Source organism: Carassius gibelio, chromosome B11 (assembly GCF_023724105.1).
Source record: "Carassius gibelio isolate Cgi1373 ecotype wild population from Czech Republic chromosome B11, carGib1.2-hapl.c, whole genome shotgun sequence".
Taxonomy (NCBI): domain Eukaryota; kingdom Metazoa; phylum Chordata; class Actinopteri; order Cypriniformes; family Cyprinidae; genus Carassius; species Carassius gibelio.
In genome coordinates, this window is record NC_068406.1 from 22,960,125 (window position 1) to 22,986,752 (window position 26,628).

Consider the following 26,628-nt stretch of genomic DNA (forward strand, 5'->3'; position numbering starts at 1 on the left):
TGATTTTAGTTAGCTTGTGCAATTTTGTTTTTGAAATTTGGATTATTTTTCTTTTTTTTAATGACTACATAGGTATTATTTTTAAAGTTTGGTTTTTAGTGCATCATTAAACTGAACGAAAATAAGAAATGCTGCCTTAAATGGCAAAAATAATAATAATAATGTTAACATTTTTATATTAAAACCAAATTTATTCATGCATTTATACATATTAGACTGTACTATACTTGTATTTACATTTTTAATTGTTTAATTGTAAAAATTAATTAATTGTAAATTGTATGTGAATGCACTAATGCACACACCATGACAAAACACAAATATCTGCATCAAAAAAGGTCAATGCACTCAGCAGTGAAGCAGAAAGTCTTTATTGTAGCTACAAAGAGGAGGAGCTTGAGCTCAAACCAGAGCAGCTCCTGAGAAATCAGCCTTCTGAGCACAACACATGACCAGTATTAAATAAACATCTCCACATAAACACAACAACCTCACTTGCGATACCATATTCTCATTTTCTTTTCTCTCTTGATCTTCTTCTGTAACTGCAGCGTTCCATAAAGCAGAGCCTCTGCAGTTGGAGGACAACCTGGACGGACAGACAGATGATCTTATTACACATATTAGAGACAATTCTCGATATAGTAGAGATGGACAATAATATTAACACTTTTCTTTTACATTTACAATATCGACATTTTATGAAAGCCAGTTCCTGCAACTAAATAAATAAAAAAAACAAGATAATTGCAGCTTTTAATCTAACAATTCAGATTTTTCCCACTCGGAATTACAATATACAAGCTTGAAATTGGCAGTTATAAAAGTTGCATGTTATAAGGTTAGAATTGAAAGTGTATATCTCACAACCCTGACTTATAACTCACAAGCAAGAAGAATTGAGAGATGTAAACCCACAATTGCAAAAAAAAGAAAAAGAAAAAAAAAAGGTAAGAATTGTGAGATGAAAGTCGCAATTACCTTTATTTTTTATTCAGTGAAGGGAACAGGCTTCCTTAATATTGACCACAATATTGCTTTCCAATGAAGATGGAAATGCTTCCCACGTGTTTGTAAGACTTTGAGAATGAACATAATTTATGTTTTTATGTTTCCCTCTAAATTCTGTGTTTTACATAAAAAAAAAATCTGGATACTGTTTTATTATTTAATACAAATATGGAATCAAAAATCGTGTCTAATTAAATTAATTACTAAGAGTGCGTCTTTTAAAATAACTTATATTTTATTCAATATAAAAAAAAAAATCTAATTATTAATTATTTTAGAACTGCATAAAATAAAACATGCATGAATCTCATTTTGTGAGATCAAACCGTGATTTGAGTGAATCGTTCCATCCCTAAAACTAATAATACTTTGAGAAGCAGATTTTTTTCCAAATTGAAATGAGCTTTTATTTTGGCGGTCTGTCGTAAAGATGTCTGAGATTCTGTGCGTGTTTGACAGTAGTTGTTCTCAGATGAACGTGAAGTGACTCTCATAGCAGCTCTTGAGATAAGGTTATCTTGTTCTTTTCTCATATATTGAGACACAGATTCTGAAATGCACATCTTATAGCTTGCTTAAATGAAACAAACCTGGGACGTAGATGTCCACTGGAACGATGCGGTCACAACCCCGCACCACTGAATAAGAGTAGTGATAGTAGCCACCGCCGTTAGCACAGCTACCAGGAAGAAACAAACAAGACGAAACATAATGAAGAATAATACAAATAAACGAGCTTGTCCTGATCAGTGTAGTCGCTCTTCTCACCTTCCCATTGAAATGACGTATCTGGGCTCTGGCATCTGGTCATACACCTGCAATAAACAAGACATTCATGCAGAACGTTATTATTCATAAACAGAAATATTAAAGGGATAGTTCTCTCACACACACACATAAAACCCTGATGTCGCTTCAAACATGTATGAGTTTGGTTCTTCTTGTGAACACAAAAGATGATATTTTAAAGAGTGTTGGTAACAAAGCAGCTACTGAATGTGTTCAGCAGAAGAAAGAAAATCATATCGGTTTGGAACGACTTGAGGATGAGTAAATGATGACAAACAATTCTATTAAAGGGAAGTTTATTCTCACTGATATGGTGCGATTACCTTACGCAGTGCAGGAGCCATTTTGTTCGTTAATGTCCCCGCGACTATCATGACATCAGCCTGTCTGGGACTGGCTCTGAACACGACACCGAACCGATCCATGTCATAACGAGGAGCCGCCATGTGCATCATCTCCACAGCACAGCAGGCCAGGCCAAAGGTCATGGGCCACAGGGAGCTCTGAAACACAAACATCATACATTTTTAAACTTTCCCCCACTTTTACAGGAACAACATTGTACGCTACGCTACTTCAAAATAATTTCAAATACAAAAGAGTTATTTTAGATGATAATAATATTTAGCCATTTATTTTTGATCACAAATGCAAGCTTGTGAGCAGAAGAGACTTCTTTTTAAAACATTAGGGGGAAAATAAATAATCTACCCACACCAAACATGTGAATGAGTGTGTTTGATGTCTTTAAAGCACATTTTTGTAAACGTGTAAAGAGTTACGTACTCGGCGTGCCCAGTTGACCAGATCGTCCAGCTTGGTGATGATGTATTCACCCTTGCTGCTGACCGCTGAAGCTGGTTTTGGGGCCAGAGCTGTGCTTTTCTCTCTGAATGGGACCAGACTGGACAGAAGGGTTCGCTCAGTTAATAATTAGTACTCTGTATGAGAGTTATTTTATAACATACAACCATAAAAAACAAAAATCAAAAACATCACTTTCGCACCTTGAGGTGTTTTCATCCTTTTTCTCTGTCAAAGGAATCTTCTTAAGAGCCGAAAACGATGAAATGACCCTGTTACAAACACAATATCAAGTAAAAACAAAATGAATAAAGACATTTTACAAGATTAGCTAAATATACACTAATAGTTAATAATAATAAAAAAAATAAAATTCTTAAAACTAATTGAAAATTTACCTTAGATTAAAGGAGCCAAGGGCAGGAAGACGGGGAACTGAAATAACACATTATGTGAGTAATGAGTGTGTATTATATATATTTATATATATATAGATATAGACACACACACACACACATATACATATATATATATATACTCTGTGTAGTAGTATTTTAATCTCAAAATATAAACAATGGCAAAAACTAATTTGCACATATCAGCGCAAAAAGGAAACCATAACAACACTTTACAATAATTACTATGCTTAAATCAATATTTTTTTTAAACTGCCATAAATAATCCGCTCAATTAATTCTTGAAAGGTTTATTAAGGCATTAGCTATACACTTTGTGACATTGATTTACAAAAATCACTGCTGAGTGGCTTTTTTGACTTTGAAAGGTATAAATAACAAACATATCTTTGCAGGACTTTATTCTGTAAATAACGCGAGTCTCGGATCAGTCATGTTAAGTAACAAGGTCAGCGAGCAAACTCCTTCAGAGCACGAAGGAATTCCTTCAACAACTGAAGAGGCGATGTAGATTAGTTACATCTAATGCATTCTATCTAAAAATAACGCAGTAATAGCAATACTGTGCATTACAGACATATTAAATCGCCTAGAATCAAGCTCGTTTACTCACCCATTAACGCCGCCATGTTTGCCTACCATCTACTTCCGGTGGCGCAGACTCGTCATGTGTATAAGAGTCCCCTCATAATAGCGCGCTCAAATAAAATTTTAAACAAAATACAATACAATACAAAACAAAATAAAACAGCTTTTGCATTTAAGCTATTACATTACACAATACATATTTACAAAATAAAACAATTAAACTTATTCGTCATATTAGACTAAAATGTCCATGCGCTTAGTATCATTAAAACCCCTTATGATCGGTATAATAACTAGTGATTAATTTATGGTCCACAAAAATATTTTCTACTTTAATTTTATATATACAGTATAATTTTCGTAACTAAATTCTATAATTACTACACTAAAATTGCAACAGAAAAGTCTATTTGTTGACAAAGTTGTCAGCATAGGCTTACTTGTTTTTATTGTATTTATTTTGAAGAGCTGAAAGCTGGTCCATATTAAACTAGTCTTTACAAAAAACAATTTTGACATCAGTCTGAGTTCAGTAAATTACAGGTTCATCGTCTTGAAAGTAATTATGGCTGCTATACCGTAATCATTGCTGAGATTGTGGGTTTGAGAACATGTGTTGCCAAAATGTGCAAAAGCTGTCATTAGTGCAGAACACTAATGTCACAAGTTTTTCCAGAAACACACTTTTTTTTCTTCTTACTTTATTGGGAACTGAAAATGGCCTGAGCATTCTTTAAAAATTCGAGTACAATACATATTGAAATTATTACAGATTAAAGTGTGAAAGCATTCTTCCATTGGCACAAACCTGTACAAATCTCTCAAGGCTTATCAATAAATTAAAAAGGTTAGAATCCAGCCCTATTCTTCAAGAAGGGTCAGAACACCAGCTGATTACAGGTCAACTGTTAATACCGTTCTCTATCATAGAAGCACTATTATCATACTACACATTCGGCCTTGTATGCAGGATGGAGCATGGGAACTTCACTGGCATTTACAAGCATGGCTTTACATTTATTTACATTTAATACAGGGATTAGTCTTCAGAGAGCAGCCTGTGGAAGTGATCGGTCCTCTTCTTTAAAACACTTCTGATGTCATCCTAGAAACACACAAAACAAGTTAACAATTACAAAAAAATACTACTTGTGATTTAAAGTGCCCCTTTTATGGATTTTTTAAAATGATCTTTCATGCAATGTAACAGCTCAAAGTGAATGAAAACATCCTGCAAAGTTTTAAATCTGAAAGTGCACCGTGTATAAAGTTATTGTCTCTTAAAAGAAAGTTCGACATGAAACGTTTTCATGTTGATGTCAATTTTATTTGGATACTTTTGATAAGTGATTCAAACAATAAAAAAGGCACACATTTTCCATCTTTAAATTTCACAAATATAGGAAAGCAAAGTTGCTTATCAGTACCCATATCACATGAATTAAGTTATTGCTATTTGCAATAATTCAATTTGATTAAAATAGTTGATCAGTTAGTACACTTTATATATATATATATATATATATATATATATATATATATATATAGATAGAAAAATGAAGAGAGTATAATTTTCCAGGACATTACCTGTCAAAACTTGCTTAAAACTGGAACTGTTCAGAATGTGTGGTCTTAATAGTTTACAGCTAATAAAAACTTCCATAATTAAATAATTCAATGCGTTTAAAAAAGTTATTTCTATTTTAATATTATTTATGAATTATCATCATTTTAGGAACAAACCTAAATTAACATAAAATACATATTTTGCTGAAATTTGATGTAGTGAATTTCGTGTCATGATTATGTAATGACATAATCGCACAAAGACATCACAACATCATTTAGCAACAAAACCACCTTCCTTAAGCAACTTCCCCAAGAAAGTGAAAACAAATTCATTCTTTGCCACTAGGTGCTGCTTTTGAAGCAGGTAAAAATAGCTGCTTTCCCAAATACACTGCATTATCAGTCTTTACAGGCATGATGAAAAAAAAATATATAAAAAAAACAATTGGACCAATCATCGCAAATTAGCATCATGCAAAGGAGACCTTTAGAAAAATTCATTTATTGAGTGAATCATCAGGGAGTCGTTGAGCAAGTAAAGTAAAAATAAATGCAAATTGTAAGACAAGTGTTTTTTTGACCTTGCATGCATGTCAACCTGTTGTTAAGAGCCTCCCAAAACCAAAATATAAATCTTTCATTACCCATAATAGGGGCACTTTAATAAATAATACCCCTACACAGTTCTAACTACTGGTTTTTATTAAAAACTTTTTTCTATATACACGGGTCATTTTCCCATATTTAACTCTTAAATCATTATTTATTGTTTAGGAACGATATTATCTAGCCTTTTTTCTCTACTTTATTAGTTATATTATTAGTTTGAATAAATGGCCTTTTTGAGCTGGCTAGGAAAACTTACTACTGCTAGTATGTTTTGTGTTATATAATCAATTTAAATACTTGCATAGAAGTTAATGGCTGAAAACACTCACCGCATGCACTAGTTTCTCCATGTACGGAATGAGCTTTTGCAGCTCACGGTCCTCTTGATTTCCAATCCAGCTTTTTATGGGAATCATATTCATCAGCTAGAAAGAACAAAAGCAGATCCAATAAGAACATGGCACTGATATACTGGTTAGATTTGATGTTTAACGAACACATTTCCATAGAAAAGGTAAAGACAGGTTTATACGTGATATGGGAAGGTGTGTGGGGCGTTGTCCAGGATGACCGTCTTCGACAGGTCTCGCTCCAGGATGGTCAAGTCTTTAATGTAGTGTCCAAGCACACAGGCACAATCGTCCTGATACAAACGATGCCTTAAAAACAAAAAGCTACATCATTACATATTCATACTTTCGTCAAAGCAACGTTTGTGACCTGTAAACAAAACTAGTTGAACTAGGGAGCTCAGGATCGGTTGAGCACCAAATTCATCAGTTGGCATTGAGTAACTTTTAAAGTGTTGCCGAAGGTTGATTTTTCTCTTTGGGTTAAATGTCTGAAATATTGCATTAATTACATTTCACTGAATTGCATGCATTGAAATATTCTGCGTTCTACCAATGAAAAAAATTTGCTTAAATGTTACATTTTGAGAAGGAGGGCTACTGGTAGAAAGCACTTTGAGCTGTGTTTACATTAAATTAATGCATATATGGAGAGTTCATTTTCAAAAACATAACACTGTTTTTAATAATTTCTTAAAAATCATGTTTTTTTTATTGTGCATTCCAATTAATCTCAAACTGCAGTTGGGTTATTTTGATTAGGTAAAAAAAATTAACACCATAAAAATAATAATAAACGTGGTAAAAAATTAAATAAACCTGGTATTTATCTGGTTTGGCAAATAAACTTTTCATATGTAAAATATGTATTTAAGGCATTAAGTTTTGATATTTTTGATTGGCATGGGGTAGTTTTGTCACCCAGACCTGGCAACCCTGGCTGTATGGAGGAGAGCAGACGTTTTCAGTTTACAATTGTTAGCATACATTATCCAGCTAAATTATTATAATTTTTTTTAATGGTTTTTATTTAAACTTTCAATCTAAGTTAACTATAATGATGCTGAAAGATGTGCGAAGCATTTGATCAGATGATGTAATGTAGTCAGTTGGACTATCGGTTTGCTGATGCTCAGCCGAGAAGCATTTTGCTGACAATTTAGGATATATGGGATTCAACATGTCTCTCACCTAAAGAGCTTTTTATTAGGGTCCAATATATCTACAATCTTCTCTGCGTATTCCTTTTTTGCAGAGGTGTAAACAAACATCTGTAACAGGAAAAAAACAAAACAGAATGGGTATATTAATACATAAATTCACTGGCAACATCTAAAGCTTGTTCTCACCTACACAAATATTCAGCACAAAAATTTGATTAGGTTCTTGCATACTATTTTGTCCATTCATGCTAAAAAAAAACAAAAAAAAACAGTAGACGGCCCAAATCCAAATGTAAAAGTACATTTTCTAATGACAGGTGGCACTTAAGCTGAAGCAGAAACACTTTTCTGAGTAACACCCGCTTGTCATGGAGAAGATAATAAGTCACATTTATATTATCTTCCAAACAGCCATTCAGAAATCTGTATTTGACGTTGTGTTTATTAAATAACTAAATTTTATGTTTTATATAACAAAAGCAGCTCTAGGCATGTAACCAAAAGCACAAATCGTATATGTTGCATTGATGGCATGCAAACGTCCTATCAAAATAAATAAATAAATAAAAGTGCAGCGCATCAAATAATCATCTTTGTTTTAGTGTAATATTCACAACGTTTACCTCAAAATGTTTGGTCATGGCTTGTAGAAACTCTTTGACATATGGTCTGAGGACCACGTAAACCTGTGAAGAGATGTCTGATGAATTACAAGAGCAACACAGTTGCAAGATTTTCCATGACAGCTGCAGGATGTTAACCGCTATTCCAATAAATGCATGCACGAGAAACTTAAAGGTATAGTTCATACAAAATGAAAATTTGCTCAGTTTATTAATCCAAAATGTAGAGGAGTTGGTTTCTTCATAGGAACTGATTTAGAGAAATTCACTTGATCACCAATGGATCCTCTGCAGTGAATGGGTGCCATAAGAATGAGCTGATTAAGAAACATCACAATGATCCACACCACTCCAGTCCATCAGTTAACATCTGGAGAAGACAAAAGCTGCTTGTTTGTTGGAAACAAATCCATCATTAAGATTTTTTTAACTTCAAACTGTTGCTTCTGGCTATAAAATATGAGTACTCCATCCATAACTTCCCCCAGTAAAAGGTCTCGTCTGAATTATTCACTTTATACAAGTCAAACAGTCAAAACAAATTCTGATGTGGAAGAACAACAGGGAATAATATAATCATATTTTGGAAAGAAGTGATGGTATGAAGTTAAAACATCTTAATGATGGATTTGTTTCTTACAAACACGTAGCTTTTGTCTTCTCCAGATGTTAACTGATGGACTGGAGTGGCTGTGAATAATGTGATGTTTTTATCAGCTGTTTAGACTCTCATTCTGACGGCACCCATTCACTGCAGAGCATCCACTGGTGAGCAAGTGCTATATTTCTCCAAATCCGATGAAGAAACAAACTTGGATGTCCTGAAGGTGAGCAAATCTTTTCAACATGTTTAATTTTGGACGTTAACTAATAGATTTACCAACCTTGTACTTGTGATCTTGAAAGTGGGTGTTGAAGGTGTATTCTGCATCATGAATCACATTGAGTGAACTGAACACAAGGGTTTCATCCTAGAATCAAAAAGAAATGAAATACAAACCAGTCGCCTCAAAAACCTCAATCCAATCAATGCAAACAGTGATCCAGTAGTGAACTTCATTGTCATGATTGTTAAAGCGTCTCTCAGTGGGGGAGCATTAACAGCCGTAACATCTGATTTAATAACCCTGACATTAATCCCCAGTCACCAAACTGCATGCAAATTCAATCAGTTTAATGACATTCTCACCAAAATGTTGAAATGAGCAGGATATTAGGAAGATAGCTTACCAAATCGAGCACCAGGGTAGCAGCAGGTGTGCTCCTCGTCTTTGGGGGAATGTCCCGCACAGCTGAGACCGGCCTGGACTGTTGTGAACGATTTGGAATGTTCTTAATAAACGTAAAACTGAGGAGCAGGGAAAAAAAACAAACATTTCAAATGAATCCTAAATCGGTCTGATTTGCACAAAATGAAATTGGTAGAAGAGACTCACGGGCTGAACACTTCTTCATTCTCTTCATCCTCTGAAAGAGGACTGGCAGCACTGTAACCGAACACACAGTGTTCAGGGCTGAACATGGGACTCGTGTTTGCCTGCTCTCCTGTTAAAATAAACAAGCCATAACCAGATCAGAGCATGTTGCTAATACATCACTAGCAAATCCTATCAAGTAGAAGCAAAATTATGACTGAAATAAGACCGGTGGCTGGTTTATAAAAGTTATCATCCCCTCAAAGGAACTCTGTTTGGAAGTCTGATCCAGGAAATAATATAAATCAGATTATCTAGAAAAAAATACAGCACACAGATTCATAACAGTCTAGAGGACTGTCAAATTCAATTAAAAACCTTAGAGTACACACAAAATGTTTCATAATAAAGGTCACACACTTTATTTAAAATGAGAAATTTAACATTTAAGCCATATATAAGTGATTCTTTAAGTTTAGGGTAAAGCAAATATGGTTTACAAAGTAGGTGTCACTGTTAAAGCTTTTTTAGATCTGTAGTGTGGGAACATGTTGTGTGTTTTTTTTTATTATTATTATTATTAACTGCCAGGTATATTATGGCTAAAAAAATTGAACCCCCCCCAAAAATTAAAAAAGTAAAATAAAAATAAGTTACTAAATAAAAGGAACAAATTAGTGCAACATGGCCATGATTTAAATTAAATTATATTTTTTTATACATGCTAATAATTACTAATATGCTGGCAAAAACTTTCAACTTTTTCATAAATGATGAGAATTGTTTAAATGCACTGACGGTCTCGTGGGGGTGTGAGAAAGTGCACTGAAGGAGAGTAGAGGCTTCGAGCAGCAGGATTCAATGATGAATGCCTTTCCCGGAGGAGACGGACTGGGGTCTTGAAATCTGACTCTAAAAATAAAAAGGTGAGCATGGGATTATTTTTAGATATCGTATCATCATTAGTAAACTCTTAAATAACATTCATCAATTTCAGTGATATACCTTTATTGTCCACAGCTGATAAAGCTTTTCTCCTCCTTCGTGGACGTTTGGCTACTGTTGGGACATCATCAGGGTCCGGATTCGAGTGGTCCTGAAGATCTTTAACTTCATCCTAAAGGGTGAACAGACCAGGCAGTTAATAAACCTGCCATTAAGAAATTTATTTTTGACATTAAAATGTGCAATTAAAATTCACATTCGAATATCTTATAAAGAATATACATTTTTCAATTTACTTTGCGTTTCAAACAACTGATTACGAGATCCATGTGCTCCTTCAGCGACAATACACAGAGCAGCTGATTGGCTGAGATAGAACTTCTCAAACGCCATTCAAAAATACTAAAGTCTTATTGGCTACTCTCTGAGAATTCGCCCCGCCCATAAACAGTTGAGGCAGTACTGCGACACTTACCAGAAATACAGAAATTAGTATTATTTGTATTATTTACAATAACTTTTTTTTTAAAATGTTGATTTATGATATTAGAAAAATAAAATAAAAAGTATATAGTAACGTTGTTTAATTCCGCTAACCGGATCTCTTGCTTTAAATCGGTTAGCATCATGCTAACCAGGCCTGTGCAGATCATTCACAATACGGAATCACATGCTCAATTAAATCACAAACACACATACACACACACAGTTTGCTTTTCATATGTCGTGTTCGAGACAGAAAGACTGACCTGGGTCTCCGGTCCTGGTGTCCCCGGAGCGGCTCGACGGCGGCGGCACGGTGTCGTTGGGTTTTCGTTTAAAATATTTCTCGAGCGAAGTCTCATTTTGCTGGAGCCCCGATTAAAACACGTTTTCAACGGAAATAGAGATTTTAAACTCTCAGGAATACTGTTTAAACGTCGCGTTCCTCTCTATGAATACGATCCATTAGATCCGTCTTGTTGTTTCCAGACGGACTGACCTCAGTTTAAACCGATGAATCAAACGCAATCGAGCGTTAGCCAATCAGAACACACGCTCGAGATGGTGGGCGGAACTTTAAAAAATGGCGCAACATTGTTTACAGGCAAAACATCGTTTACTAGTAGCAACACACGTCATTTATTAATGCAAAATTAAGGCGACAAACAATCGATGTATTAATTGTAACGATATTCTAATTTTACGTTATTCAAATTTTTGTGGATTGTTTTAATAGGCTGAAACAAGTTTAAATGCTTGTTTTCTGACAGCCCTGAGAAATGTCCAGAAACTGGATCTATTTTCCCTCTTTACAACACAACGTTTTCAATTGGAGGCCATCATAATTACCATATTACATGCTCAACTTTCTTAATAGAATTTGGAATATATGCTATATGACTTAATTTTTCAGTGAACAATCCTAGTTAAAATTTTTGACCTAATGCAATAACTTTAACCAAAAAGAATATTCAAATAAAATAACAATTTACATATATCAAGTGATTTGTTAAATGATTTCAAAAATTTTACAGTTATGACCAAAAAAAAAAACCAAAAAAAAAAAAAAAAAAAAAAAAAAAATTAAAAAGGTTGATAAAAACTCTTTCTGAACAGAAAAAACTTTTTATGTACTGTGGAAAAGTACGTTTACTACAATATTCAGGGTTTTACTAAAATCTTAAGCTGAAATGAATCAAGAACCTCTTAGATTTTGTCAGAATTATACTTTATTGTATTCAATGTCTGTTTACAGCTGAAGATCTTCATTTTTGAAAAATCAAACATTGAAAAATCTGATGCTTGACAATTATAAAATGTAAACGAACATCAATAGTACATTTTGCAAACTTTGAACCATCAAAATCATCAACATTTACTTTTTTTTTTTTTTTTTACGATGCAATAACGCACTGAATGCAATAGAAAACATACACACCCAAACTGGAGATCCGGAATTACCTTTACATTACAACATATAAAAAAATGCAAATAACTTTGGTAAAAAAAAAAAAGAAGAAAAAATGAAAAATTCAAGTCCATCTACTAGACCTACATTTGTTTTTGAACGTGTCGATGTGTTTTGTGTCATTATCTGTTTTATCAGCATTCACACTGAGAGAGGTACATCTGTGGTGTGATGATTTCACAAAATATAGATTATAGAGTATTTTCAATCCATAACAGCACTTATATGTCATTCTTTGAATCTCATATCCACCCCCCAGTTACACATAGATATATTTATTTTCAAAATAAAGTTAATTATCCACACAAACAGAGATTATATTAAATAGGTTAGGATTGTCTTTGTCCTTCACCCCTAATAGAAATGGTCAAAACGGGTGACACTACGCAATTCATACATTTAAAAAAGTGGAATTGGTGCACAGTGATACGCAAAGCACCGTAACCAAAACCTGATCTCTCCTAAGAGCAATTTCAGATTCAACCTAAGCAAGCCAAAACTCAAAAGCACTCACAAAAGAAAGGGATATTTAGGAAAAAAATTATATATACTTGCCATTAATAATCCTTGAGTCAATGTGGAAACATTTAGGATTGCCATTATAAAAGGTTAAAATGTTACATGCACTGTGACCGCAGCACTAAATCTGTGTAAATAGAGGTAGAAGTGTATTTCCTGAGAAGACCACAAATGCCTTATAACCTAAAACCTAAACTTCACAGCGGTCTAAGAAATGGGAAAGTGAATGACTTGATTTTTAGTGTAACGTTAAGATCTGCACAGACAAAAGCAAACAAAGAATTATCAAAGAATAAGGCATCCTGCAATAACAGCGAAAGGTTTATTGTACAGCAATTTGGTTGTCCTTGCAATAAAGTGGAGTACAATAGCATGCTATTTTCAAATTTGCATATGTTAAGGCATACAGCGGAGTAAAAACAGACCAGGATACCAACAGCTTGAAAAGGGTGTTATGTGTATCTGTCTTACTCTTTGTGGTAACAGTATCGTTTCCTCGTAAAACAAAAGAAAACACACTAGGGAAAGGTCATTACAATAAAGATCTACTGTTGTACATCAATGTGTCACTTAGAAATTAAGGGATTTGATTGTAGAAGGAGGGCTTGCAGATGAAACTGATATGCATTGAAGAAAAACGTGTTGTTTTAACAGTTTCAAGCAAAAAGGGGCTGGATGCGACGTCTAATACATCAAGAAGTCAAAGAAAGAAAGTAGATATATATATATATATATATGTCCTGTTCTTCCTCACAGCCGGTAGATCCATGTGAAAAGTGATGAATTTGAAAAGCTTGCAAACAGATATTTGCTGATAAATGAGTTTTTGAGGTAGAGATTGTGGCAGTTATGACTCTGAAGTGTGTTAAAATGAGGTTTCATTTTCTAAACAGGAAAAAAAACTACAATATTGTACAATACAGACAGCAACGGAAAGACTTTCTAGACTGTTTTCTGTACAGCAACTGAATAGTAAAGAGTTATATGCTTTAACAGTTTGACGGTTGAGGATCTCGGCTGCGATAGCAAAGGCTGCAAGCTCGATCACTAATGAGGGAGCGAGGCATTTAACTTCAAGTCACTCTCAAGTTGTACCTGCAAGATCAAAATATAATATTTCCATAAAGCCTGGAGCATCTCTCGCTTATTAAAATAATGATTCGACTTCTTATGAGCGAATAATAAGACAGTAGTTGAACATTTCACCTCCCGATACCTAACAAGTGTGTATTTTCATCTTGCATACAGTGTAATGCTAGAAGAGCTTGACATAATTCATTAACTAGCTACATGCCGATTAAAGACTGACCAGGAAGAGTTGATGAGACGATTTAAAACAACCTTGAAGGGGTCGATCTGTTAAACACAGGAAGCCACATCCTTTAAATCCCTTCAGAGGAGATTTTTTTCCCCCAAATGTTTCTCAAAAGACACTTTTCGAAACGTGCCACTGCAATGAGGATTTCCTCTGATTTGTGCTGCACATAACTAGAAACAGTTGCATTGCTGGACCCCTCAAAACTGCATTCGATTAAGCTGAAACGCCAAACTAAAGATCTCCAGTTAGTGTAGTATTCAAACACAAGATGATTTGTTTGTTCAGATCTTAAAATCAACCTATTACACTGTCATGCTTGGAGTCGAACTGTAATTATTTTCAGCCAAACTGCTGATCTGAGAGACGTTCGGACTCATGGAGAACGTGACGTCCAGAGTCTGCCAGCAGTCGTGAAGATGCAAAGGTTATGAACGCGTCTACAAATGCATGCGTGAATCAGCTCCTTAAAGAGACCGCTCACCCAAAAATGAGCATTCTGTCTAAACTTGTATTCATTTCTTCTGTTGGAAACAGAAGATGATGTTGGTGTGATATATAAGAGCTTCTGATATAAAGCTCGGAGTTAGAAAACCAAGAAAAAAAACAAACAAAAAAAAACAGCAGAACTTCTGACAATAACGCACTTTGTATTGTGTTCGTGCTGAAGACGTTGGCCTGTCAACAGCACTTTCAAACCGTGAAGGAAAAACCTTCACAAGGCACTGCAGATACATACACAGAGAAACTCAAATCTACAATATATTATTAGTTCAGATGACTAAGCTGTTCGCATCACACCTTATAACAACAATACTATTGTTATGGTTTTGCTTCTAGACGAAAAGCTTTTGTCAGTCAGAGACCTTAAAACCCTAAAAAGCAGAATCCTACTGCCTTGTCAACGCCAGACAGTGTGCTCACAGAAAAGAGAAATAAATTATTCACAGGTTTTGCATATACATCATTATCTTTATAATAAACTCTGTTGTTATTTTAGATTTTCTTTGACTCCTGAATAAAGGAGAGTGTAAATAAAAGACCTGAGCTAGTGTACTTCAAGTTGAGAACGATTCAGTTATTCCTGCACTGTTTTTTTTTTGGCATATCTTGTATAGTAACTGAGGTTTTTTGGCTTTGGTTTTGCACTGAGGAAGAGTCTGAGGTGTTAAGGCGATTGGCTGTTGGAGGAGGATGAGGTAGGTGTGTGGTGAGCTGATTGAGGCCCGCTGTTGCCTGCAGAAGATTTGTTGGATGAGCTCGGCGCCGCGGTCTGGGCGAAGAGAACACCTGTTGTGAGAAAACAGAAAGATTGGTCACAATTGAAACGTGGAGAACTTGAACAGAAAGAATCTGTCGGCTACTCACCGGTGTAGACGACTCCATTGAGCTCCACAGACATGCTGATGCTGTTTAGGCCATTGCTGTTCAGGTTCATGGTGGAGTCCTGCCTGCTTTCTGATAGAGAGAGAGAGAGAGAGAGAGAGAGAAGGAGTTTAAGTCCTTTCTTTGTTCTTTTCTCCCCACACTTTTGAAAAATAATAGTACACCTCTTCTCAAAAAAGTAACATGATATGTTATTCACTTCACAACATTAAAACCACCTGGTTATGTTTGGAGAAGATGAAGACTCTCCCACTTACTGATCAATGTTAAATATTATCACCAATTGGAGTTATGTTTTATAATTGTGTACGGATCACGAACATGTCAGGTAACTTTTATTATTGGCTATGTATTGGTGTATATTTTTATTTCAATTTTTTTTTATTGTTATTAGTTTTATTATTGTGTTAACCTTTATGTAATGTATGATAAGTTACTTTGGCAGAAAGGGTTTTGAAGGGGGGAAAAGCTATAACTGAAACTGTCTCAAACTTTTTGTTAATGCTTTGAAAAAATTTATAAATAAATGTTAATAAAAAAAAATAAAAATAAAAAACACCTGGTTAATGGGGCTGTACGATAACGGCTAATCATAATTATTTAGCTAAATTTTTTGTCATTTTACTTTCTTTTTTTTTTTTACATTTCATCAGAATTATTGCATTTCACACAAGCAAAAATCAAGAGTAAAACACAAACTTGCATGTTTGCATTCAGAAAATAGCATGGCTGTGTTACGCTTTTATTTCAGTAGAGATCGCTAAACTCCCATTTAAATATTTGTCCTTGTTTTCAGTGCATTAATGTTTTTTCCATAATGAAGAGAGAGCATGTACTCATGGTTGCCAGGTTGGGAGATTAAGGAGTTAGTTTACACAACATCATTTGTGTTTACTAAAAACATTTATTTAAATGCCGACAGCTGAAAATGCATGAACAAGAGGTTTCAAAGTGCAAGATGTTGAAAATGATACTATCATCTCTGTGTGAAAAAACTACACCAATTTTATGAAAACATACCCTAAATAAACCACTAGATACAAAATGTACTGATTTATGAAAAAAAGCTTTGATTGGGGGATTTAAACTCTTGAAATCTGGCAACTGCAGCCATTAAAGCTTGTTACCAATACAATGGCAAATAAAATGAACTGTTTTCAGGATAAATACGCAGCAGGCAAACGATGATCACAATTCAGACTCGATTCTGAACTGACTTTAGCTAAATAATGACACTAATGTCTTACAGAGCTGTTTTACTGTCTGTCTTCACAACGGAGTCTCCATCATTAATTCTGCTTTTCCTATTAATCTCTTTAAAGCTGCTTTGACACAATTTGAACTGTATGAAGCACTTGAGGGTTTGAAGAATAATGTAAAATAAAAATAAATAAAAAATAACATTAGTGTTTTGTTACTGAACAAATCTTTTGAGTCAGTGATCCATTCATTAAAAAAGTCACTCCCAAAGTGTGAGAATTATTAATAATAGTGCTCATGACTCTACTAGTAACTCCCCTGTGTGCAATCAAACAGAAACCTTCCAGCAGGGGGCGCTGTCTTAGCCATTTCAATAGTTAAAAACAATGAAAAGAGTTCACATGCTGCGGCAGGGGGAACTTGTTCGGTCTCTTATTCATCTTCCGATAAAATACACAAGCCGAAACCTCTAGTACTTAACAACGCTGACCAAGAAAAGGAAGTCATGCTGTGTCGAGGCTGGGGTTTCCACACAGCAAAACTATTCGCCTTGGCTTTCTGTCATTGCGGTCGACACCTCCAGTCTCCTAATGAGTCAGATCCCTCGTGCCAGCGTACTTTAAAGTACATCGCATCAATGCAACTACAGTTCTGATAAGATCTAATCAGAGCACTTCTAAACACCCTGATTCCTCATTCATTAGAACGAGTGTTTTAATAAGAACAGTACTAGAGTAGTACTGTGGGCTCAATGACTCACCCTCCAGAAGACTGCTGACATCTCCACCTAACAACTACTGATCTGTATAGAGCACATGCCAGTAATTAAGTCTGGCTGTGGTAATATTTTCACACCCTTTCCTGCTAAACAGAAGGTACCAGTGAAAGATGATGTAAGAGGGGCTTTGCAGTGCTGTACTAGAAAACACATTGAGTTCATTTCATGACCTCAGGAACCAAAGGTTGGATATTCCACACACAGGTTTCCCTGAAACATCACAAATTTTTTAAAAAGGTGTTTTTTCTCAGGTCGGTGTTTATGGGAAAGAATAAAACCACAGTAAAAATGTAAATCGAGGCAACTCTGTGTAGGCTAAGAGTGTGGAGTCAGATGAACCTGCCTAAAATTTCAAAGAGAAAATTTCACCCAAAACTAAAAATTTAAATCCTAACCCTAAAGACTTTCATATTCAAAACACAGATGAATATATTTTTAATGAAACCTGACTTTGTAAATTGTAAATCCACCTAAACTTTCATAAAGAGATGGTAAAAGATACAGTTGAGCTTCATTTGACAATGTCAATGAACAAAACATTAAATCTGTTTATCATATAAAGTAACTGTGTCTCTTTAGAAACTTGGTATATTTATTTATTAAAATATCTTCAGGCAAGCAACCTACTGTGGTTGTAGCCCAAACAATGATTGAGATGCACTTGAAATCGATTTGAAAAGTTGATTGTGGTTTTACATTACTCTTTATAGTCAGCGCATGACAAACAGTGATTCTCTCGTTTGTCCGGTTCGGTTTCATCTGGCTTTAAACTAGTTTAAATCAAGTATGTTTTGCGCTTTAGACTGCTGCGCTGCTGTTTGAGCTTTAAACCAAGCGGATGAATGCTCTGTGTGGCACAGATTAGATTTGTAGCACTGTTTTGTTTCGCTTTTGGCGCATAAAGATTATATCAAGCATTCCGTTATTATTTTATAGATTTTGAATGTTTGCTTTGATGCATCCAGTGTAACACTGTGTTAGAATGTTGCAAACCGTGTTACAATGTTTCAGCTCATCTCATTGTGAATCTTGCTCATAAACTCATCTTAAACAAATGCCATCCTTTCAAAAAAATAGCTTCCAGCGTCTCCACCGGGTGACGATACCATCACCAGTGAAAAATGCTGTTCTAGTTGGTTTTAAAATGTGACTCTATCCCTACTATGGCTATATTTGTTCCATCAGCAGGCCAGAGTGTTAAAGTGACAGTACCTTGGTTGTTGATGCGGATGTTCATGGGGATCTGTGCCGTCATGGCCAGCAGGTTGTGCTGAAGGGCTCTCTGCAGTAGCCGCTGGTGGTCCTCCAGTGGTAGTGCAATCTTCTTCTCCGGGGGCTCGCCGGACTCCAGCTTGTCCCGCAGCTGCTCCAGCGCAGCTACCTGTGCGATGGTGGCCGCCTGCGCAGCTGCAGCCTGAGCCGCAGCTACTGAATGAGTGGCCAGAGACACCGGCAGACGGGCCTGAACGCCGTCATCCTCTACAACAGAGAACGACCAAACACCGCTGAAGTCAAGCAAACCAGAAGACATCAAGGAGAAGGACTGATGACATGATCCATAATGTAATCTATTTAAGATTATGCATTCTGATTTTAGATCACTTTTAGAAGACAGTGTACAATTTTTATAATATTAAAAAAGAAAATAAATTCCATTCTTTGCTATCAACAACAAGAAATGCATTAAACTTTACAGTACAAGGGCTTCCCCAAAGTAGGGTTGACGAAAGAACTGCTTAAGGTTCATGAAATGCTAATATGATTTATTAAAAAAAAAAATGCAAAAAAAAATAAAATAAACTTGCATGCCAATGTTACCGATATCTGACATCAGAGAACTGGGAACATGCAAACAATTTACTAATATGTGACCTTAAAATCTAAGTGTTCTTTAAATAAATAATTCATTCAAGGGTTTGGCTGACAAAAAAAAAAAAATTAAACATGAAAAGTGTTTAATAACCTGCATAATTATTTGTCTCATACTTGGTCTAACTGGTGCATTTGTCCACAAATTAATAAGCACAGATCACAAATCTGCATTTACACGGCTATTCCATGTATCTAAATCATACGACACAAAGTAGAATAAAAAAAAAAAGATACATTTTAAAGAGAAAAGTATTTGGAACAATTAGTAGCCCAATCCATTCAAAAAGTAACTGTAATCTGATTATGAGCATTTTAGAATGTAATCGAATCTAATTACAAGTACTCTATGTTTGGTACATGATTATGTAATCTGGATTGGATGTAATCAGTTACTTCCCATGACCCACTGCATTGAGGTTTTACCTTTCTTAATTCTCTGTAAGGATGAGGCCGAGGCTCCGTTGCTGGGCAGGGCGATGCCCATGGGTGGCATGGAGAGTTTGGGAGAGGAGAGCATTGTGGGTGTCCCGTTGGGCGAGTAGGCGAAGAGCGAGCTGCCAAAGCTGTGTCTGCGTCCCTCTCGCCGGTTACTGTCGATGGCCGCCTGCAGCTCGTTGGGGTTGCTGAGACCCCTCTTCTCACATTCGTAAGGATACAGATACTTCATATACCTGCAGAGGGGTGAGGAATTAAACTTAAACGTCTATCCATCGATTGCAAGAGAAACCCTAACTTTTGATGCAAAAAACTTTGAAATGAAATCTAAAAAATCTGAGACTGCATTTCATGCATCAGTAATATCTAAGGGCTCATGCACAGACATACTGTGTCTCAGTAAAATGGTTTAAACTGCTGTTTATGCCTTCCTGAATCAAGCCAGTGACAAAACCCATCAACTGTTAGCTGTGTGACAACCACTGGTTATTTATAGTGATTATTTTAGATATAGAAAACGATTAAATCATTGGAGCAGTCAATTCAAACACAATACGAGTCTATCTGTGATTAGATATTTTTGTCATTTCCGCCAAAACTTCTGCTGCAAAAGTTTGGGAAAATATCTAATTGCGTGATTTCTAATTAAAATGCAATTTAAAAAAATGCATAAAGGTGCATAAAGAACATCACATTTATTGTGCTTGTTTGTAGAGCCGCATGATTGTGACCAAAATGTTATGGTTGGATATTATTATGACTAATGATAATTATTCTGAATGTTATTATTATAAATTTCTAAATGAAACTACAAATTACAAAATAAGAAATATTGAATATTACGCTCTTATTACAAAAAAATAAGTATTTAAGAATGAACATAATTTTAGCAAAAAAAAGGTAACCTGTGAACAGAGACCCTTTAATTATACATCACAAGGTTTTATTATAAAATATTATACTATTATGCTACAAATCTGTGACAGCAATTTCTTAATTTTTGTCAGAAGGTGCGCAAAACCCAAAATAGACTAAATGCCTTTCATATAAAATATGAGCCTTATGCATTCACTGTGAATTAAAAATGTGCATCACAGAAGTAAATAGCACTTATGATGCGCCAGGAAATCCCTAATATGGGCAAAGACATCTAACTAACACTGTCGAAACACTTTCACTGATTAAACATGGAAACACCTGCGGAGTAGCTCTAAATCTAATGCCATGATCAACACTTCACTATCAGTTCATCTGAAACACAGTGAAACTTTTTTAATTCAGGGTAGAAAATAAGCATTTATCTCTAATTCATGCAGTTTTGGTAAAAACACTAAATATAGCTTCTCCTGTCTGTGAAGGTGTCGTGAGTACATACTGTGTTCTGAGAGTGAAGGCAGCACTGGTGATGGAGGTCGGCAAGTTCAGGCCCTTCGTGATCTCTCTCCACAACTTTTTATTTATGACCTCCACCAGCCCCCCCTTCTCTGTCACCAGCTGGTACAGCATGTAGAGGTCCAGCACCTGCTTGGCCATGATGGGAATCCTGTTCACTGGCGTCCCTGCACAAAAACAAACAGCTGCGTTGAGCGTCTTCACAGTTCGAGTGGATCCGCTACAAATCAAAGTAGTGAGTTTCTGCTTTTCTCTACGCAGCAGACTGTCGCACTCATGCATCTGTGCTGGAAATACACAAAATATTAGTAACAAAGTCGTTTTTTTATTCTATATTAAATTATACCTAATAATAATTGTATTTTCTATGAATATGTATACATACATACAGTGCCGTTCAAAAGTTTGGGATCTTTGGGATGAAGTATTTAATGAAGCATCTTCTGATCAGCAAAGCTGCATTTATTTGATCCCAAAACGTTTTTTTGTTAAATATTATTGCAAATTATTATTGCTTTGTGAACAGTCAGTTGTTACATGTCTCCAAGCAATACAGTTTAATTTAGTTTCTGAATAAATCCACGTTTTGAATTAATCGAATGAATGAATGACTCATAAATTAATTTTTTTTTTTTCCAGAATGCATTCAACAATAAAATAATAATAATATAAAATTTAACTTTTTTAAATTATATATAAAATTATATTTTAAAAAGTTATGCATGTGTGTGTATATATATATATATATATAAATATTTGATAAAATATTTTTTTAATAATTAAACTTTTTTGTATCATTTCCTTTCATTTCAGAGTTGCTTTTCTCTTTAGGCAGCAGATTGTTGTACAAATGCATTTGTGCTATAAATCAACATAGCTAATAAAATGTCCCTCTTTAGCAGGTGTTGGAGGACATTTTCCACAGCCAGGCAGCAGGTTTAACAGGAACACATGCTTCGGTCTCAAGGCCAGATCATGACATGGACATGTGTTCGCACTCCCAGGTTTATAAACACACATGTGCTTGTGGGAGCCACAGCCCTGCTTCAGCATGATATGAAGAGAGAAAACTGCAGCGCTCCGATATAAATACACATAAACATCACCAGGGAGATGTGAAAGATGAGCTGGGTGTTGATGTGAGTGTGTTTGTGGCAGAGTCTGGAAAGGTTAGGGTCATAAAGTTCTCTATATGTCTGGATTTCTTTATAAATACCTCTCTTCTGCATAAAGCTGAACAGATTATCCAGGAACTCCTTCCTCTTCGGGTCGCTGTCTAGTTCATAGAGCTGCATATGAAAAACACAGACAGACAAAAAGGGTTAAAAAGAGCAGGGCACAAAACTGCGTTCTCATCACTCTTGATGTCCTGATCAGGAGCTGCATTATATGGACTACATTATTGCTAATCAATAAACTAATAAATAACTAAATAAATGACACGGATAAAAAGACTATTTAACAAGAAAAATTTAAGTAATTCTTTCCTTAGCAGATGTTGTTCCTGATATGAAAAATAAGGTTTTATTATTTATTTATTTATTTATTTGTGCATTTTTGATTGAAATTTTATTTGTGCAATTAAAAATCGTAATTTTATAAAAAAATTAAATAAAAAAATAATATATATATATAAATCATAATATTACGTTATTATATATTACATCGATAAATTATTAGTTCTATACAATCAATCAATTTAAATATGAAACGTTTTATGTAAATAATAAATAAATCTTATCAATTATCATTTTCAAAAATAAAACCCAAAAAATGGAAGCCAATAAAAAGGATAAATTGCTGAATTAAATTTTGCATTACATAATATTTAAAATGTTTATTTTAATTGTGTGTGCGTATATTATAATATATATATACATATATACATATATATGTATATATATACACATATATATATATATATACACACACACACATATATATATGATATTATATATATATGAAATTATGTTAGAATTATTTAAATTTAATTAAAAAAAAAAAAAAGTCCATAAAATGCCGGCCAACTAAAAAGATAATTGTCTAATTAAACATGCAATGAGATGAGATGATCTGACAAACGCAGTGAGGCCAAGTGATAACAGTGAAGCACACTATACTTTGTTTTCATTGCATAGTGCAAAAGCATGCAATATGCAGCCAGTATTCAGCAAGCCAACCCTCAGTGTTCCAGAAGTCCAGAACTATTAGTTTTATGATGATTATGAAACGTGCGAAAGGCTGAAGGATCTTAACGTTAACAGAAGACTCATCTGCCAAAAAGATCAGGCTATTTAGTCACGCACAGCCAGAAAAGAACAGTGCTGGTAGCTGAGCAACGGGTTAAATTGCTCTTTCTTTCTCTTCCTTCTTGCTTTCGTCGAGTGTTTCTGATCTCTCATTAGCAGCCGACAGCTCTTACTCAGGGGGAGGGTCTGAGGGAGAACAGGCCAGCGGAGGGTTAATTACAGGATGTATGTGTTTTAAAGGAGTGCCACACTATAAATCTCTCAAATGACCTGCCTCTTCTCGGTCCTCTGTAGGGTACTCAGCTCCCACACCCATTTCTTTTTATCCATAATTTTTCCATCAGTATCCCTTTTTACCAGTGAAAAATTAAAGAAAGTGCAATATAATGCATACAGTTATAAAATGAGATATCATTGCAGGAAACGACCACATGAACGCAAACAAACTGGATTTATTGCACTTTCATTTTAATTTCACCTGTATCGAGCAGGTGTGTGCACGGTTGCCAGGTTTGGAACAATAAGTAAACCACTAGGCAGAATATCTATCGATTTATGAAAAAAGCTCAGGTTGGGGGATTTTAACTCTTCACATCTGGCAACCACAAAGCTTGTGAAGTATTGTTACAGATACAAGATAACACAAATGCCAATTAAAAATTGAATGTATTCTGGATAAATAACAAGTGTCAAATATTCAGATGATTATGCTTATTAAACAGAGAGGCGGAAATCATCATATGGCCCTAAGTCAAGCATTTTATATATATATAATCTGGTAAAGAGGGTCCAATCATTAAGAATCCAACTCTCATTCTCAGATGTCCTCCTTAAAGGGCCTTTAGTTTTCAACCATGGATAAAGCTATAGATACTTTTAACCTAAAATATGCTGATACACCCTAAGCCCCCTCCCTCATATTTTAGAAACACATCTGATTATCTGTTTAAAGCGGGTGGAGGCACCTCAAAAACAGGGTGGAGATATGTCCCAGTTAAGAGTCGGTTGGATGTGAATGTTTAACTTCAGCCGATTTTAGGCCTTAAATGTGGCGTCAAATATTTGGTGGTAAATAAATAGCTGGTAAATTTAGTGAGAAGTACTGACTGACATCACAAGCAAGACAAAAACAAGCATGATAAACAACCTATACGGAAGAATATAAGCAAGCATTTGCATCCCCATTTGAATCGAGGAATGTTGATGAGTTTCCCAAGAAAAGGGCACAGAAATAATAATAACAACACACACACACACACACACACACGTAACATGCATAGGAATCGTGTTACTAGTAGGGCTGCAGGATAAAGGCTTTTTATTTATTCTAGAGGTTATTTTAATTTGCCATTTGAATTATATTGCATTGGTTACAACAAGACTTCACAAGTGTTCATGGTTAGGGTTGCCAGGTCAAGAGGTAAAATCCCACAATCAGAGCTTTTTCATAAATTGATACATATTCTGTCCAGAGGCTTACTGCATTATGGAAAAAGCACTGATGAGACAAACATGTAAGTTAGAGTTTTAGCTGTCGCTATTGAGATCTTCTGCTCAAATAAAAGCGTAATACAGTCAGTGTTTTCTTTGTGTGGTTTGCTGCGAGCAAACATGCGAGTTTGTTTTCTCGATTTGTGGTTTTTAAAATGTTCTGAGTAAAATGATCATGAGTTTAACCATTATCATGCAGCCCTAGCTACAAGTGACGAAAAAATAAAGGTGTGTAATGCTTTTGTAGGTCAATTTTACATCTCAGAAGCGAGCGAGTGAATGAATGCTGAATTGGATACTTTGGATCGACACTGAGAAGGTCTGACATTGTTTCGCTGACACGTGAGCTGTTGTGCTATTTCACACCTGCCAATCACCTCAAGAGGCAGACAAAACCACAATACGGGGGAAGGGCCGGAAACGAGCGGGGCCCAAATAGGGGAAGAGTAACTATGAAAGCACATACAAGAACAGTATTGATCTCATAGAGGCGCCTCGATCTGACTACATTTGAATGGTGGGTTTGCATTGAGGGCAAAGGAGAATGTGGTTTCTGTAACACTGAGAGAAACTACAGGGTCACAACGTCCCTAGTTAAAGAGCGCCTCACCAGAAACACCTGCGGGGAATGAGAAATTGATTCCAGAAACCCGAAACGATAAATTATTCAAATTATTTATTAATTTAACCAGTACTGAAATCTGTGTGGGCTGTGAGTCAGTCCAAAGTTTCGAATACACTGAATAGTGTGAGAAACCTACATGATAACGATAATTAACCTAATCATGGATTATTTATTTCAGTAATTCAACTCAAATTCTGAAACTTGTGTATTAAATTCAATGCACACAGACTAAAGTAGTTTAAATCTTTTGGTTTAATTGTGTGATTTTGGCTCACATTTAACAAAAACCCACCAATTCACTCTCTCAGCAAATTAGAATACTTCATAAAACCAATAAATGGCCTTCTGTAAAGTATGTTAATTTACTGTACATGTACTCAATACTTGCTAGGGGGCTCCTTTTGCTTTAATTACTGCCTCAATTCGGCGTGGCATGGAGTTGATCAGTTTGTGGCACTGCTGAGGTGTTCTGGAAGCCCAGGTTTCATCTGCATTTATTCGGTCTCGTTTCTCATCTTCCTCTTGACAATACTCCATAGATTCTCTCTGAGTTTCAGGACTGGTGAGTTTGGTGGCCAGTCAAGCACACCAACACCATGGTTATTTAACCAACTTTTGGTGTTTTGGCAGTGTGGGCAGGTGCCAAAACCTGCTGGAAAATGAAACCAGCATCTTCAAAAAGCTGCTCAGCAGAAGGAAGCACGAAGTGCTCCAAGATTTCTTAGTAAACGGGTGCAGTGACTTTGGTTTTTAAAATCACAATGGCCCAACACCAGCAGATGACATTGCACCCCAAATCATCACATACTGTGGAAACTTAACACTGGACTTCAATGAACTTGGGCTATGAGCTTCTCCAACCTTCCTCCAGACTCTAGGAGCTTAGTTTCCAAATGAAATACAAAACTTGCTCTTATCTGAAAAGAGGACTTTGGACCAATGGGCAACAGTCCAGTTCTTCTTCTCCTTAGCCCAGGTGAGACGCCTCTGACGTTGTCTGTGGTTCAGTAAATCTCTTGACACGTCTGTGTGTGGTGGCTCTTGATGCCTTGACCCCAGCCTCAGTCCATACCTTGTGAAGTTCACTCATATTATTGAATTGATTTTGCTTGACAATCCTCATAATGTTGTGG

General features: G+C 35.4%; 3 protein-coding genes across 5 annotated transcripts in view; all 3 read right to left on the minus strand.

Moving 5' to 3' along the window:
- Positions 1 to 355: 355 nt before the first annotated feature.
- ndufs7 (NADH:ubiquinone oxidoreductase core subunit S7) lies at positions 356 to 3,695 on the minus strand. The gene is made up of 8 exons (XM_052569430.1): positions 3,634 to 3,695; positions 3,003 to 3,039; positions 2,808 to 2,876; positions 2,587 to 2,704; positions 2,124 to 2,303; positions 1,780 to 1,826; positions 1,602 to 1,690; positions 356 to 589 (listed from the first exon to the last, which is right to left on the minus strand). The coding sequence occupies exons 1-8, from the start codon at positions 3,647 to 3,649 to the stop codon at positions 492 to 494; spliced, it is 654 nt and encodes a 217-aa protein (XP_052425390.1). The 5' UTR covers positions 3,650 to 3,695; the 3' UTR covers positions 356 to 491.
- Positions 3,696 to 4,275: 580 nt separating this feature from the next.
- Positions 4,276 to 11,293, minus strand: LOC127968312 (CTD small phosphatase-like protein 2). Its single transcript, XM_052569432.1, has 11 exons — positions 11,032 to 11,293; positions 10,343 to 10,454; positions 10,136 to 10,249; positions 9,359 to 9,467; positions 9,153 to 9,270; positions 8,807 to 8,893; positions 7,923 to 7,985; positions 7,328 to 7,407; positions 6,319 to 6,445; positions 6,116 to 6,211; positions 4,276 to 4,713 (listed from the first exon to the last, which is right to left on the minus strand). Exons 1-11 carry the CDS (start codon positions 11,125 to 11,127, stop codon positions 4,648 to 4,650), a joined length of 1,068 nt encoding a protein of 355 aa, XP_052425392.1. The 5' UTR covers positions 11,128 to 11,293; the 3' UTR covers positions 4,276 to 4,647.
- An 846-nt stretch (positions 11,294 to 12,139) lies between these two features.
- The window catches only part of LOC127968313 (AT-rich interactive domain-containing protein 3A-like), a 45,548-nt gene continuing 31,059 nt past the window's right edge, over positions 12,140 to 26,628 (minus strand). For all 3 annotated transcript variants that reach the window (XM_052569433.1, XM_052569434.1, XM_052569435.1), the window contains exons 4-9: positions 22,347 to 22,419; positions 21,114 to 21,297; positions 19,727 to 19,974; positions 18,644 to 18,910; positions 15,436 to 15,525; positions 12,140 to 15,357 (exon numbers count right to left, since the gene is read on the minus strand). In XM_052569433.1, coding sequence (XP_052425393.1) covers positions 15,236 to 15,357; positions 15,436 to 15,525; positions 18,644 to 18,910; positions 19,727 to 19,974; positions 21,114 to 21,297; positions 22,347 to 22,419 — 984 coding nt within the window. In that variant the 3' untranslated portion in view covers positions 12,140 to 15,235. The remainder of the gene's footprint in view (positions 15,358 to 15,435; positions 15,526 to 18,643; positions 18,911 to 19,726; positions 19,975 to 21,113; positions 21,298 to 22,346; positions 22,420 to 26,628) is intronic.

Coding starts and splice junctions, on each gene's coding strand:
- ndufs7 (XM_052569430.1), bottom strand. Junction 2,877..3,002: donor CTTGGCTCCTTTAATCTAAG/GTAAATTTTCAA, acceptor TGTTTGTAACAG/GGTCATTTCATCGTTTTCGG. Junction 1,691..1,779: donor TACGTCATTTCAATGGGAAG/GTGAGAAGAGCG, acceptor TCTTCCTGGTAG/CTGTGCTAACGGCGGTGGCT.
- LOC127968312 (XM_052569432.1), bottom strand. CDS start 11,127: ATGAGACTTCGCTCGAGAAATATTTTAAACGAAAACCCAACGACACCG. Junction 7,408..7,922: donor CCATGACCAAACATTTTGAG/GTAAACGTTGTG, acceptor TTCCTGTTACAG/ATGTTTGTTTACACCTCTGC. Junction 4,714..6,115: donor TGGAGAAACTAGTGCATGCG/GTGAGTGTTTTC, acceptor GTGTGTTTCTAG/GATGACATCAGAAGTGTTTT.